The sequence below is a fragment of the Clupea harengus genome, chromosome 2 (assembly GCF_900700415.2).
Source record: "Clupea harengus chromosome 2, Ch_v2.0.2, whole genome shotgun sequence".
NCBI lineage: Eukaryota > Metazoa > Chordata > Actinopteri > Clupeiformes > Clupeidae > Clupea > Clupea harengus.
Window position 1 is genome coordinate 18,393,414 of NC_045153.1, and position 16,325 is coordinate 18,409,738.

The window sequence follows — 16,325 nt, forward strand, 5'->3', positions numbered from 1 at the left end:
AAAAATGATTCAAAGACTGAAAATATTTGTTCTCAAGTCTGTCATTCAATTCAATTCAATTCAATTCAATTCAACTTTATTCGCCATGTATACAGATACTAGGAATTGTTTTTGGTTTTCTCCATGCAGGCTATAGTATCACAGATAGAACAACAAGACAACACAGAACAACAATACAAGGACAGATAGTACCAGACAGTCATTTCCTTCTTTGAACTATTGAAGAGGCGAAAAAGAAGTGAAATAAGCTTAGCTATCCATAATAGTTTTGTCCTGTGACCACTTGACTCTATAGGAATAAAAGGAATAGTTATGCTTTCTAGGTAACTTTTGCAATGTGCTTAGAATTACTGGGTATCAAAGCACAAAATTAAAAAGAGGTTGCTTTTTTGAAGGAAGACATACTGGGTGACACTGATTCTAGGAGTAATTAATTCACAATGACTACATATTGAGGTTCTGAGGGCGTGAGTGTTCTGAAGCTTGATAACAACCTCAATCCATATCCTGGCGGTTGAGGCAGAGGCATAACCACTACTAACAATTAAACCAAAAGCCCAAATTTTGTTCACATTTTTATGCTCTGTAAGATCTTTTAACTGGATGATAAGCTTAAAAACAGATATTTACCCATTGGTCACATCAAGCCGCAAGCACTCATCTCTCCTACTTATATTATTTAAAAGCTGAATCAGACAACCACTGTAGACATCTCACTGTAGACACCATATCTTACCATACAAAAGACACACGTAGATGGTATACAATCCCTGACAAGTCTTGTACCCATTCAGTCTGATACTGTCATCTCATAACCTTGAGACAGAGAAATTCTATTTGTATTAACTTGCGATTCATCTGCTGAAAAAACTGATCATGTTGAGCCCACAGCACGTAGGTGGTAAATACACGTTTCTGTGAATAAACTTTTGTGTAATCAAAATACAAAGTGCAGACAGTAAAAACAAACACCTTCTGACACCAGTCATTTCTGTGTTTTATGTAGTCCTACCCCTTTCTAACAGAAGGAAGTTAATTCTTTATGAGTTGACACTAGATGAGATTCAGTTCCATGTTTAGCAATTTCATTGACCAACTGCCGTTATGCCAACGCTGAGCTGACGTACTTCCGCTTAAAATCTCAGCCACCACAATCACTTCCGCTGCTATGGCATCCATCGTCCATATTGATTGTCCAAAGCTAATCAAGAGAAGAGAATCGATGAAAAAGTTCAAATATCAGCAAACATCTGGTACAACTGCTGAACACTGTTGTGTGCTTTTATGCCAGAATTCAAGTAAGTACAACGGTGTGCTTAGTTTTTTTACCTTTCCTGTGGATGAGGAGCTCAGGCGTAAATGGGTAGTCGCCATCCGCAGGGATCACTTCATTATTACACCTCACGCCCAGGTGTGTAGTCGAGATCATGCATTACTAGTGTGCTTCAACACATGAGAATGCCAAAACACACTGCAAGCACAGTGAGGACATTCCGTTGTAATTTCTACCTCAGAAGCAGCCAGTTATCCTATACATGTCTGGCATCCAGGTCTGCAAAGCTGTACAGCTTAAAAGCATGTGTCTCACTGACTAACGTCCTTTTTGTTTGAACTGTACATGCACGAGTTACATGCATACATGTGTTGCTCCAATGCAGATAGAGTTAGTTTCAGCCTTATAGGTAGTCAACAATAGTCATCATGTACCCCTGACTTTTCCATAAATCCTCCCAATAAATATGGTTGTGTATTATTCAAAGGCAAATATTCCTGAATTCTTCTTCTTAATATTATTATTATTATTATTATTATTATTATTATTATTAATAATAATAATGGTCTACGTGGACTCTGTCGACCACAACTAAAATGTTAACATTGTGCAGCTGTTTTAACCAGTCAGGCATCTTCTAAAAAGATGGGCATTCCTACCTGTGTGGTATTGTTAAGAGATGTTTTTATAAGCAGACAGAGCGAAGAGATGGATCCAGCAGAGAAACAGGCGCTCAGAAAAGGGATGCCCCAAACATGGCTGTCAAAACAATTTCGAAGCATAAAGGGTTTTGACAGTCTTGACAACTTGCCCTACTATGACCTCTGCTGGACAACAAAATACCTACATCAACAGCTGTCATCCTTATTTCGTCTGTGACAACAGCAGTGATTATTGACGAGTTCCCACAGGGTCTTTGATTGTTAAGTTACTCTGGTCTGGGATACTGGTGATTACAGATGCAAATAGAGGCTGACTTGGTGGACCACAAATTAGTCTGGGATGTTTGATTGCTCATGTGATACAAACACAGGTTCATCTAGAAGACACTTTCCATCTGTCAAAACCTTTTCCTTATACACAGTTATACAGCCATCCCTTTAGCTTCAGCATCTCAACGTGTTGTTTGAGGTTCCCTTCTTTGTTAATTTCAGTTGCTTTGGTACATTTTCCATGAATTGCTCTCAATGATCAACCAGTTCTCTAAAATAGCTCAGGGGTGCATCTCATGAACCTTCAATTGGCAAGTATACATATGCAGAGCATAAGAGGGTGTTCCCGTTTCTGACCGTGGAAGAACAACAGGGAAAGAGGAAGAGACATACTATCTTTTTCGTAAACAATGACACAAGGACTTGTCATTCTGATGCCGCTTACATGTTGATTCAAATAAATATTAACTTTTGAGACGTAAAATAAGGATTCTGAGCAAGCAACAGGTTGTTGCAGGTAATCCATTGTGTGGTGCTGTTTGTACGAATTGTTTCGAGAAATGCACTTACTCTTTTGCAAATGTTAATGATTCTAGATATGGATCAAAGTGACTGAGAAAACTGTAGTTGAGTGGGGCGGTTAGCTTCAGCCAGCAGTCCCTGTCTGGCCATGCACCAGAATCGGATTATGTTGACGAAAAGGAATTCTTCAGTGTTTCGGTTACCAGTGATCATTTGGCCAACAAGCAGGGTGAAGGAAGTGTTTCTCTTACTCATTTTTTATACAGACAGAATCAGTGATGTGTGTTAAATTGTATAGCTCTTTACACTATGAAAACCACAGCCTACTCAGGATTATATTTTTCTATTTGTCAGTCTACTTGTGTAGTCTTTCCACTAAAGACCCAGAAATAAAAATTACAACTTCCTTCATCTGTTTTATGGAACGTAAGAAACTTGGTCACCTCAAGTAAAGGAGCCACTACATTGGCAAAATTGCAGGTTTCTACCAGGTATAATTACATATTTAGAGATGCCCATATATCAGCTGAATGACACAGAATTAAACTTTTGTACTGCAATAAAGCCACTAAATATTTTATAAAATGTTTTGCTATTATGTACGCAAGGTCCAGTTAAAAAATACAGTGCTCAGCGGTATGGGAAAATTATAAATACTGCCACCCTGAATTCACTGGCATGCTTAATGATGCAGCAGGAGGCCATAGGACTAGAGGCTGGTTATTGATTATTATCTAGGAGCATGTTATCAGGCTGACCAAGGAGTTACATATTTCCTTTAAATGTTATCATGACAAAATTACCCAATGTCCCTGTAGATGCTGGAAAATGTACAACATATTTATCAAGTGCTCCTCTGAAAGATCCAGATAAGGCATCTGTGAAGGGTTCAGGACTGTATGGGTTGGCAGATTTAATAGTCAGTTCAGAAGCAACAAAAGCCAATAGCAAATTATATCTGCTTGTACAGCAGGGCGATTATTAAAGTATTACCTTGCTGACTGGCTATGTGAGTTAATACATTAGTGTGTAAACCCAGTTATCAAAAAAAAAAAGAGTAGCTGAACAATTTCATAACGATTTAATTTATTTCCCTAGACTGCAAAGCCTTTCACTCACACAGCCTACAAAGTGACCAGATATTAAAGTTAACTAACACACATTCATAAAAGTAGAATAGGGCAACATTATTTTGGGCAATTATAACAGTGGAAAATTATATCATTACCTGGGGTAGACATACATTTCAATGTAATTACATTGTCGACATACATTACCAGACCCACTGAAAACAGAGGTGTCAGTATGGATGATACAAGTAAGGGATAATGTATTGTCCGGAGGTCCATTATCCATTATCCAAAAAAAATAAATCCCTTCAGTACGAAAACAACAGCCCTCCGCTGCGCGTCGGGGTGCTGTACGCCCCGTCGGGATTTATTTTTGGATAATGACCGACGGACAATACATTATCCCGCTTATTATATGGTTACTTGCCAAAAACGATAGAAGACATTCCTCCAAAATACCTCTTTTTAATGATTTAGTTGCCGTTTCGTGATTTACGCTAAGAAATAAATAGTTCTTCAAGCAAATAGAACTTTTAAGTTTCAGGTGTTGCGTAGCAACCCATTACTTGCTGACTTCAAATTACAATGAGTCTGTTACGTTAAATGACCGGACTACTTGCGGAATGATATGAAAGATGTGAATTAGAAGCACAAAACCCGTTGCCAATGACAGCGGTCAATATCTTTTCGCAGCAGTGAATATCAGGAAATATTCACCGGCGAACGTTGGGATGGCCCATTCAAATCAACTGAACTTTTTGGAACATTCTGAAGAGCCGTATAATAATTATATTTACATATCAATGGCCAATAACACCAAGTGACCTTTGCAACAGCAATTAATAGTATTATTCATTCATTAATATTAATTATACAATCCTAAAATTCCATCTAGAGCATAAAAATACAGCTGAATGGCAACATTTACAAAACACTTTGAAACCAAAGGCCTAGCTCTGCGGCAAGAAGAAATCATGACATTTCTGAAAAATAATCAAAACCACCATATACCTTTAACAACAGTTAAACAACATGATGACACATTTTCTGAAGTATAGATACAGCATATTCCGATCTCAGATATCCTCCACATTGATATCTATCAAACATGTCTATTTGACACATACTCCAAACAAAATATTGTATTTTACGTGGATGTCAAATAGTACATGTCAGATATATGTCAATAAACGTAGCTTTTTTGGTCCAGCTTTTTTGCTCTTTTACTTTTCAATGGCCTGCCTTCAGACCTTGCCGGTCATATTAGAGACAAAAGCTTTCTAACATCGGCAAGAAATCTTGCTCCTTCCCGTTGACCGAGAGAAAGACCTATTTGCGTGGCTCCTTATCACGTGTCCCAGAATATGCTAGCAAGTAAGCTTCTAATAATTAATTTATAATTGTCTTGTAGTCATTGGACACTGATATAAGGTCCCTGATGGTTCAGTTATACTTTATACTCATGTAAACTACTCATGTAAATTACAAGTCCTCAGAAAAGTCCTGCAAAAAATAAACGGGCTGTTGGTGCCCATCACAGGTGTCAAAGTGCTCAGACTGTTCTTATGTGTTCCTGAAGTATAATTGATACTTAAGTGCTGTTCTTATGTGTTCCTGAAGTATAATTGATACTTAGGTTCTGTTAATTACTTACATTTAGGATGTCGTGTCCTGCTCTAGGAAAATCCCTAAATGGAAATACTCCGACAGGTCTACAAATTCATAATTATTCTACCAATAAGAGTGTACTTGAAAGGCCACACTATTTTTCATTTCCAGACCAAATGGCACCATATAAAGAATGTATATGACGTATTGTTTAGATTTCATTATTCATTATTTATTGTCATCTTGCCTATTAAATAATTAATTCTACTAAAACTGGCAAATAAAAAATAAGGCAACTGACGGGCATAATTTAAAAGTTCCCACATTCTGAAGATCAGTTCACATGGAAATGTGGTGAAAGCCTTTCACCTTTCTGTGGGCCTCTATGACATTTAGCAAGGTCAGGGCTTTACACAATAGGGGGCACATTTTCTTTGAGTTTGGTCAGGTATAAAAATTAGGGTTAAACCAGGCAGGACATCAGTGTGAACTGTTCTCTGAGGAACTACAACCGCAACCATGATGGGCAAGGTAGGTTAAGTGGCAGAGAGCATTATGTATTTATTTTATCTAACAAATAAGCCTTAACAGATTATTAAGGTCTCTAATTTCCTAATTTCCTCTTTTTTTCCCTCTAGATTATTTTCTACGAGGACAAGAACTTCCAGGGTCGCTCCTATGAGTGCATGAGCGACTGTTCTGACATGAACTCCTACATCAGCCGCTGCCACTCCTGCAGGGTGGAGAGCGGCTGCTTCATGGTGTACGAGCGTCCCAACTTCATGGGTAACCAGTGCTTCATGAAGAGGGGCGAGTATTCCGACAATATGCGCATGATGAACATGAGCGACTGCATCAAATCCTGCCGCATGATCCCAATGGTAATTTTTTTTTATCAATATTAATCTATTCTGTCCGCATGATATATAGCTGACTGTAGTAGGGACTTCAACTACTAAGTTTTACCTATTTCCAATACAGCACAGAGGACAGTACAGAATGAAGCTCTACGAGAAGGAGAACTTCGGTGGTCAGAGTATGGAGCTGATGGATGACTGTGACTCCATCATGGATCGCCATCGTATGTCTGACTGCCAGTCCTGCAATGTCATGGATGGCCACTGGCTCATGTATGAGCAGCCCAACTACAGAGGCAGAATGATGTACATGAGGCCTGGAGAGTACAGAAACTTCAGGGACCAGGGATACAGCAACTCCAGATTCATGAGCATGAAGCGCATCACAGATTCCTGTTTCTAACCTGTTACATCTGTAGAAATGTTTTAAAGACTATGAATTTGAAATCATTGCTTCCGCTTGATTTAAACAGCTAAATATCGTTTTTCAACAACTATTTACACACTGCTAAAACAATGGAAATATTGAATGTTTATCGGACGTTTCAAATATAAACAAGTGGAAGCATACTCTTCTGACTGCTTATTCACATTTCTGGGTTTCAGGGTTTCAAAGTTTAGGCAAATTTGAAAAGAATGACTAAAAAAACATCAAAACACTGACTATAGCACTAAGTATCCTGAGTGTTCTTCTAACAGAGACTTATCTATTCAATGTCTAATCCCACATTAAAACGTGATGTGTATAGTTAGGTTGAGACCAAAAACATATAGCAGTGCACCTGAGACAATAACACGTATTGGAGAGATAGTATACACACAGATATTGTGTATTATTTTAAGGCATAAGGACAATATCTGGCATTTATGCACACTTTCAGCTAATAGTTCATCTTAACTGTTCATTTCATGCCTGTCATACCTTTACAAAAACCTTACAACTGTGGTTTTTGGCGTCACTGCCAGTAGAGGGAAAATCTATCATGTCTTTAAAGGTGGCCGTCTTAAGACAACTACTGCCAACCTTTAAAGACAGGGAATACAGGTGCCTTTTAAAACGATTCTCTGAAACTAGATGACCCAGTTCAGCCAGAATCTGTCTGTCTGCCTGTCGTCGTCACTTAAACAGTATTATCACATCTTAATATTGCCTCGAAACAGGATGGTTTGATTAACTTAGTGGTAAATTATTTTTTGCAAGGTTTTCACTGCTGCTACGTACTACCCTAGCCACATTTCTAGGTATTATACACTGTACCTGACTCGTGGTTAACAAATGTATTAACAGCCCTAAAAAAAAATTAGCACCACAAGGTTTGCACCCCTATGGTTTGTACAGCTAGTGTAGGCCTATTAAGATTTTCAATGATTTGGTCACAATGAGAGACAAAAACAGGTTCCTTTATTTAAAGCGCAACAACTAGCCAACTAGCAAAAATACATACATGTAAACCTAAAATATCTCAAATAAATGGCACTGGTACACTGGAACAATATTTCTGAAAGTAGCAGAAAGATAATGCTCCAGTCATTACCTGGTGCTGTTGTGCTCTGGATTAGTCTAACCATTAAAAAAACTTTTGGTTAACTCCAAAAAAAAATGAAATGTTATTTCAGAAATCGTGATTTTGCAACGTTATCTGCACATGTATAATAATATTAGAACTACAGATGACTTCAAACGCAATATGATGTTTCCCCTTGTATTGGCGCTTGACTTACTACAGCCCTCAGAAACACGTAGCTGAAAAGGCAGAATACGCATAAATGGTGTTTACATACATACATTTGAGTTGCTCCACCTGAAGCACTTAACTGCCTTCATGGTGCACGAATCACAGACTTAAAGGAAAACATTTTTTTTTTTTTTTATAACTGTAAATAAACAGAAAATGACTGTTTCTACAGTTAGCGGTTTACGAACCTTTCTCAGAAACTACAGGCACTGATGTAGTACCCCATTCAGTGCCAGCAGTCGATTATCATGGGGCTGTTTTATAATGTTTATCAAAAGGAGAACGATTTTGATCACTAAGTGTCCTTAGTAAGACCCAAAAAGATCTAAAAATAGGGGCAAGGTTAAAAAATCCCGACGTTTTCCTTTAAAGCAGCAATAAGTCGTTTTTGGCTTGTAGCTCCCCCTGAAGTCTTGGAGGTTTTTAACGTTTACACCAGTGTCATAAAAACACATTTACGATATAGGCAGCTTTGCATACACGTGTATTTGTTGATGAGCTGATGATCAAATTAGACGAGAAGTCGGAAACCAACAAATGATGTCGACCGAGATGGTAAGAATATTCAAAGATTTTACAGAAATATGACTGCATAGTATTGCGTTAGGACTGCCAGAAAGCAAGTCAAAGTACTTCCTTACAAATCTTACATACCGCACATATTACATACCGCAGTATTTTCCCTACAGACCCCCGATGGCAATGGCGGAGAGGCCATTCTCCATATTAAAAGTAATTGTAGCGGCACAATTTTTTTCAAGCTGTTATTTTAAGGTAAAATTGTTACATATTGTTACTTTAAGGTCAAGGGGAGAAAAAGCATAAGTTGAAAGGTGCATAGCTGTGTGCTTTTTTGACTTAAGTTCATGGGAGAATATGAAAGACGTAATGTATGGTAGACAAATTGACTTGGTATGTCTGACAGACCACAGGGATAAGCTACATACACTCATACAATACCAGACAGCCAAAGCAGACACCTTCAGTTTCCCCATTCAAAGTGAAAGGCCCTGAATAACTTCATGACATTTGAGGCCAACACTTCAAATGGCTGTGCTTTTGAGCACATATTTGAAATAATACAATGGACAAAAGGCCTTTCACAACATAAGCATTAGGTTGAGGTCACACTTTTGAAAAGTGCAGGTGAGAACCTTATCCTACCCCCAGCCCCCAATACACACACAAACAGAGAGAGTAGCCAAATCAATGACTGGTGTTTTCTATGTCTATGTAGCCTACCGACGAGAAGAACAGCGCAAAGTCGAACTTCTTTCTCCCTAAAGAAGTTAACGCTAACACAGCTAGCCCACACCCTGCAGAGAGTGAGGATGACAACAGAAACGTAGCAATATTATCTGAGCTAAAATCATTCAGAAGGGAGAACAATGCAAATATGACGACAACGACATCAGCAATAACCTCCCTAGAACATTCAGGCGAGAAAATAGGAGAACGTTTAAGTTAAACAGTTTAACCCATGCGGAGGACCGGATTAATCAAATTGAAGAAGTATATGCTATGCACACCTGCTAGGCTACTTGCTGCGACGAGAGGCAACTCGAGGAAGGATGTGAAAAGTTGGGAAATTTCACAAGGAGGAACAATCTGCGAATGTATGTGGTCTTAGAAGATTCGGAAATGGGAGACATGGTTAAATGGACTGAGTCTTTCTTGAGGGAGCTATGGATTTACCCTCAGACTTCGCCCTCCAGGAAACCCCTCCGTGATCGCTAATAGTGAGATTCTTCAACCAACCAACACAAGCAACAGGTACTAGCCAAGGCATGGAACACAAGAAATCTGCGGTATAACAGGAAAAAAGATGTACATGGACCATGATTACTCACCGACTGTACAGAAGAGAAGACGCGAATATGCTGAGATCAAAAAACAAAAAACGTCAAGTTCCAGACCCCAGCGAAGCTAAAGGTCCATCTGAAGGAGGGTGTCAAAGCGTACAACTCCGCTTGGCAGGCAGCAGATGATTTGGTGTCGCTGGGAATTCAGACGTCCATTTCGGAAGGCGAAAGGCTGGAAAAGGAACTTAATCAAGCTGGCTGGCAGATAGCACACGGCCCATGCAAAGGGAAAACATTGACACGCAGTCTCATTCAAGACATGGAGACCCTTCAGAAAGATGACTGAAAGGAGGTAAGAGAGGTAGCACTATATTGAACATTTTAAAAATTCCAGAACGAACTATGATGGCTTTGTTTGAAGAAAAGTATGCTAACTAAGTTATATATTTAGCTCTTGGTGGATATATTACTAACGTAATTTTGGACTTTTCAAAAATAATTATATTTTTGGGGGGGGGGGGGGGGGGGGAATAGGGAGGAATAGAATGGTTAAACGTTTTGAGATTTAAAAGTAAGAAGGCAAACTGGAATGGGAGAACTTATAATATGGAAGGTATAAAAATCTCTTCATTTAATGTAAATGGTGTCCTCAATCCAATCAAAAGGGGCAAGATACTATCCAAATTAAAAAAGGGAAAACATATATAGCTTTCCTACAGGAAACCCATTTGAGTGACACAGAACACACAAAGCTAGGTAGACTGGGGTTTAAACATGTTTTCTCATCATCACATGTAACTGGCAATAAGAGAGGGGTGACCATCTTAATTCGAAGTACAGTTAATTATGAACATATACTGCATAAAAAAGACAGGGAAGGGAGAAATGTGCTAGTCAAAGGGAAGTTGGACGGCTCCCTTATCACCCTGTTAAATGTGTACGCACCCCCAAACAGTGACTGGAGCTTTTATAGGCAGATATTTGACATCATGAAATCAGAGGCTGAAGGAGTTTTGATATGTGGTGGAGACTTGAATGTAAGACTTAATGAAAAATTAGATTCATTGATTTGAATGAAACAGGGGTAGTGGGCCCACCTATGTTGTGGGACGCATACAAGGCAGTTATGAGAGGCAATATTATAGCACGTACAGCAGACCTCAAAAGGTCAAGACAGGAAAGCTTGGATACACTGCAGTCTAAATTATAGGTGCTACAAAGAAAACATAAAGATAGTGTAGACCGAAACACTGAGCAAGAATTGAAAATAGTTACAAATGAAATTGATGACACAGGAAATACAGAAGAAACTTGTCTATCTCAAGCAGAACTATTGGGAAGTTGGGGGCAAAGCATCCAAGCTAAGGAAAAAACAGGCAGACAGTACACTCTATAAAATAACGAACCCTGAGACTAAGGTGATTGAAAAACAAAAAATGCCCCCTTCATAGAGGGAGGCAGTGATTTCTCTCATTCCTAAGGAAGGCAAAAACAGACAGGAATGTGATAATTTAAGAGCTATAAGTGTATTGAATGTGGATTATCAAATATTTACATCTATACTCTCAAAGAGGCTGGAAAAATGTTTTCCAGATATTATCCATCTGGACCAGACTGGCTTTATAAAGCAGAGACAAACACAGGACAACATTAGAAGAACACTACATATAATACGACACATCACAGAAAATAACACAGCCCTGATCAGCCTAGATGCCCAAAAAGCATTTAATACAGTCAGCTGGAAATTCCTATATAGAGTTATGCATTTGGATTTCATGAAAAGTTCATAAAAATCATTCAAACATTATATAACAACCCAACAGCTAAAATAAAAGTGAACGGAGACCTCACTGCCTCTTTTTTCCTTCAGCAAGGATGCAGGCAGGGATGTGCTGTTTCCCCCTCTTATTTCCCATCTTTATTGAGCCCCTAAGTCAATGGATCCGCCAAAATCCTAATATTAAAGGGATTTCAGGTTTTGGTTAGGAGCAAAAGCTGGCATTGTTTGACGATTACATTTTGGACTACCTAGAACAACCCACACAATCTCTACCTAAACTGGTGTGTTGTATGGAGGAATATGGCCAGATGTCTGGCTATAGGCTTAACATATCTAAAACACAGATAATCACCTTCAACTATGAGCCCACTAGGGATATTATTCAAAGATACCAACTAAAATGGGATGCAGACTCAATCAAATACTTGGGTGTGTACATACCCATCAACTTTGGGCGCCTGATCTCCAAAATAAAGACAAATGTAAGAAGTTGGCAAGTCATTCCATTCCTCAATTTAAGTTCAAGAGTTGAAGAGTTCAAATGAATATCTTGCCAAGGTTGCTTTACCGCTTTCAAACATTACCTGTGGAGGTGACAACTCAGCCATTTGCAGAATGGTACAAGCTCATATCTAGGTACTTATGGAATGGCTAAAAGCCTAGGATTAAATATAAAACTTTGCAGCTTAAAAAGGAATATGGAGGAATGGGGCATCCATGCCTGTTACAATATTACTATGCAGCTCAACTTAGGCCTCTCATATGTTGGTGTAATCCTGGATACTATGCCATGTGGAAGGACCTTGAAATGGCAATGTCAGGGATCCCTCTTCAGGCAATTATTTCAGATGGTGCACTAACCAAACATCTATTGGACAAGGCAAATCCACTCATTGGTCTATCTCTTAAAATTTGGAAGCAAACTCAGAAATTGTGCAACATGCAAAAAACTGCTAAACTATCAAAATGGTGCACCTCTGATGGGACAAACATGGTGTCACTGCTTACAGTACTCTGATACAAAAGGGGTCACTGAAGAATTTCCAGACTATGAGATAAGAGTATGGTCTTGAACAGCAAGACTATTACAGATTCCTCCAAATGTGACATTGCTTTGACACACTTAAGAAAGACATAGATATGTCAAATTTTGAGAGTGGAATGATGAAAATCTTCATATCTGCAATTCTGCATGCAACTCTGAATGCAACACTAAAACCATATCCAAGATATACGACTCTTTCTCACATAGAAAATCACAAGAGTTGTATATTAAGGAGGATTGGTATTATATTTGCCCAACACAATGGAAAACCACTAGTTCTCTGAGCTGGAGGGAATTCTGTTGGAAGAATCTTGTAAGTTTCTTCATATTCCCCCAACAAAAGCTACATTGCACTACTGATTCTGACTGCTGGAGACAATGTCAAACAGATAATGCGAATCACTATCACATATTCTGGTCCTGCCCAGTGCTAGTCCCATACCGGAAAAGTGTCCATACAATTTCACTGGAGGTTTTCCGAAATTCGACACTATACCTAGGTAACTTTCCACAAGAGATAAATGCTAAAGACAAGAAGCGATGTCCATCGTATTAGCTGTATGTAAAAAGGCCATAACCCGTAAATGGCTGAAGCAACAGGCTCCTTTGATTGATGATTGGAAGACATAGTTTATGAAATATACAAAATGGAGAGATTGACATACTATCTCAAACTTCGCCAAGAAGATTTTACCAGCATATGGTTTGAGTGGACCATATATATAGCTCCCAGAAGAGCAGACTTTATATGATGTATACTGTATGTATTTAATTCAAGTAAACACATTCCTCCCAGTTCTATGTATATCATTATATTTATGGTACCAGACAGACCCTTTATGCACTTTAGTTGTTATCAAAAGTTACAAGTTATCAAAAGACAGTTAAGTGTTTTCTTTATTTGTTTGTATGTTTGTTTTCTTTTTGTATTTGAAACCCATGATAAATGATGAATACCCTTCTGTAATGCCCTGGATACCAATAAAAAAGTTTCACCCCATCTAATTTAAGGGGCAAGAAATGCTTTTCTGTACTGAATTGTGTTGCTGTAACTGCATCCTAAAAACTAAATGTGTTAGAATCCGATGCTTACACAGATCCAGATCACACCTACTACAGATGGATCACACCTCCTGAGCCATTGAACTGCATTTGATACAAATCTATAATGGGACTAGAATTATTATAAATATAGCTTTTGGCTCTAACTCGTAGAACTAGTAGTTGAGTTGTGCCTTGAGACCCCAGAGAACATGTGGGTTTATTCATGCAGCAGACATGAATTAGAGGATCTACTTAACTTATGTAGAAAAATACTTAAAAGAGCACATTACTATTTCACCAGACCCAGAAGCCAATAACTTCAATTAACTGTAAAGAGCAAGAACCAAAATAAAAGCATGCATATCAAAACAAAATTGGTTAAGTGATTTATTAATAATGAAAGAATTGGAAATGTATGGATTCATAAAACTGGACTCTGCTGGAGGGTGGCAAAAACAAGCAATTGTTTTAGAAGATCCATATTAAAGCACAAAAGGAGGTTGCTTAGGATATGGGGGAAAGTTTTTATGATCATATGAGAACAAAATAGAGCTTTTTGTCCAATCCTCAAAATCCTCAAAATATCAGAATCAGAATAGTTTTTATTGCCAATTAAGTTTACGCCTACCAGGAATTTGCTTTGGCATATTGGTGCCGACAATAAACATAAAACATAAAAAATACTACAGAACATAAGAAAAACAATATATAAAATGTGAATATGACTGCTTACTGTGAAATGTGATGTAAATCTAACACTGCCAGTGCCTCATGAAACACCAACCCAGTTGTGAAATACAGCAGTGGCACCATCATGCTGTGGGGACATTTTTATCTGTAGGAATAGGGAATCATTTTGTAATTTCAGGGAGAATAAATGGAAATAAATCCTACACAATATCACAATTATTATGTATTATTATTACCCAAGACACAAGGCTAAAGAAACTCTGGAGTGGCTTAAAAACAGTAAAGTGAAAATTCTAGAATGACTCAGTCAAAGCCTTGATTAGAATCCTTATGATACTGTATCGCCAGTGGCAGTATCGCCATACCACAAACCTATATGTTCTATATAAATTCAACAAAGAAGAATGGGGGGAAAGCAGCAAAGTTATATAGGGGTTGAGTACTTATGCAAGCAGAATATATATATTTTTTATTTTATTTTAGTAGACAAGTGATTAACTTAGAAATATATTAAGTGCGTAAGTGTTCGCAATAAAAAAACTGATTGGTTCAAAACATATAAGTATCTTTTCTAAACCAGAAAATGTTGATGACTTTCAGGGGGTTGAATACTTTTGCAAAACCATAAGCTTAACGGGTAACAGTAAATAAAATAACCTGTTTCTTTACAGAGCCATATAGAGTCAATGCTGAAGCAGGGACATTGGTTTTCAAGACTTAGTAAGTAGACTTGAGAAAGGTCTGGAGAACCTGTTAAAACGGAAACGTAGAGAATGCACTCAGGCTCTCTATAGGCCCTCACCTTTCCATGGGCCTCTGTGTACTGTTGCTGAGTTAGAGGTTTACAAACAATGCAGGGCACATTTTGGTATAGTTTAGTTGAGTATAAAAGTAAGGGTTAACACTGGCAGTGAATCAGCACAGCACAGCTGAAAAATGACTACCTCCGGGATGAACATGGGCAAGGTAAGCCAGTGTTCATATTCATTTATTATCCATTCCTAGTCAGTAAAAGCCCCTTAAAATAAGCACAAAAGAGGCATTGTACTTTTGTTTAATTAATGATTGTAATGTTTCAGGTGGTCTTCTTCGAGGACAGGAACTTCCAGGGTCGCTCCTATGAGTGCATGAGCGACTGTTCTGATTTCTCCTCCCACCTCAACCGCTGCCAATCCTGCAGGGTGGAGAGGGGATGTTTCATGGTGTACGACCGTCCCAACTACATGGGCAACCAGTACCTCATGAGGAGGGGAGAGTACTCTGACTACATGAGCATGATGGGCATGAGCGACTGCATCAGATCCTGCCGCATGATCCCCATGGTACATTTATTTTAGATGTTGGTGAAGCTGGACTTTTTGTCTAATGAAAAGAGTAATAACACTTCCTGAACATTTCTGTTTATCCCCATACAGCACAGAGGATCTTATAAAATGAAGTTCTATGAGAGGGAGAACTTCGGAGGCATGAATCACGAGCTGATGGAGGACTGTGAATCTATCCAGGAGCGTTTCCGCATGTCTGACTGCCAGTCCTGCAATGTCATGGAGGGCCACTGGCTCATGTATGACCAGGCCCACTTCAGAGGCAGGATGATGTACATGTCTCCCGGAGAGTACAAAAGCTTCAGGAACATGGGATTCAGATGTATGAGCATGAGGCGTATCATGCACTCCTGGTTTTAATAAATAAAACCCCTTGACATAACGATAATTATCATTAAAAGGATACATTAACTTAAACTCTATGTTTCCAATTGCTTCTTCCAACGGACTTTGGTAGAACCCTAAATGAGTAATTCTTCTGAATCTTTGGTGGAATCATCAATGTTATAACCATAGTCACCACCATAACCAGGTAAGTGGATTTCAAAAAACTAGTTATGAATACTACTTATTGTATACTTATGGCCATACACATCTGTTTGATAGTCCTTAGATTGCCAGTGATGAGAGATTGTGGG

General features: G+C 38.5%; 2 protein-coding genes across 2 annotated transcripts; both read left to right on the forward strand.

Annotated features, from left to right (window-relative positions):
- The first annotated feature begins 5,924 nt into the window (after positions 1-5,924).
- Positions 5,925-6,665, forward strand: LOC105909530 (gamma-crystallin M3-like). Its single transcript, XM_012838166.2, has 3 exons — positions 5,925-5,936; positions 6,044-6,286; positions 6,387-6,665. The coding sequence occupies exons 1-3, from the start codon at positions 5,925-5,927 to the stop codon at positions 6,663-6,665; spliced, it is 534 nt and encodes a 177-aa protein (XP_012693620.2).
- Positions 6,666-15,432: 8,767 nt separating this feature from the next.
- LOC105909534 (gamma-crystallin M2-like) lies at positions 15,433-16,047 on the forward strand. Its single transcript, XM_031578949.1, has 2 exons — positions 15,433-15,684; positions 15,778-16,047. The coding sequence occupies exons 1-2, from the start codon at positions 15,433-15,435 to the stop codon at positions 16,045-16,047; spliced, it is 522 nt and encodes a 173-aa protein (XP_031434809.1).
- The last annotated feature ends 278 nt before the right edge of the window (positions 16,048-16,325 follow it).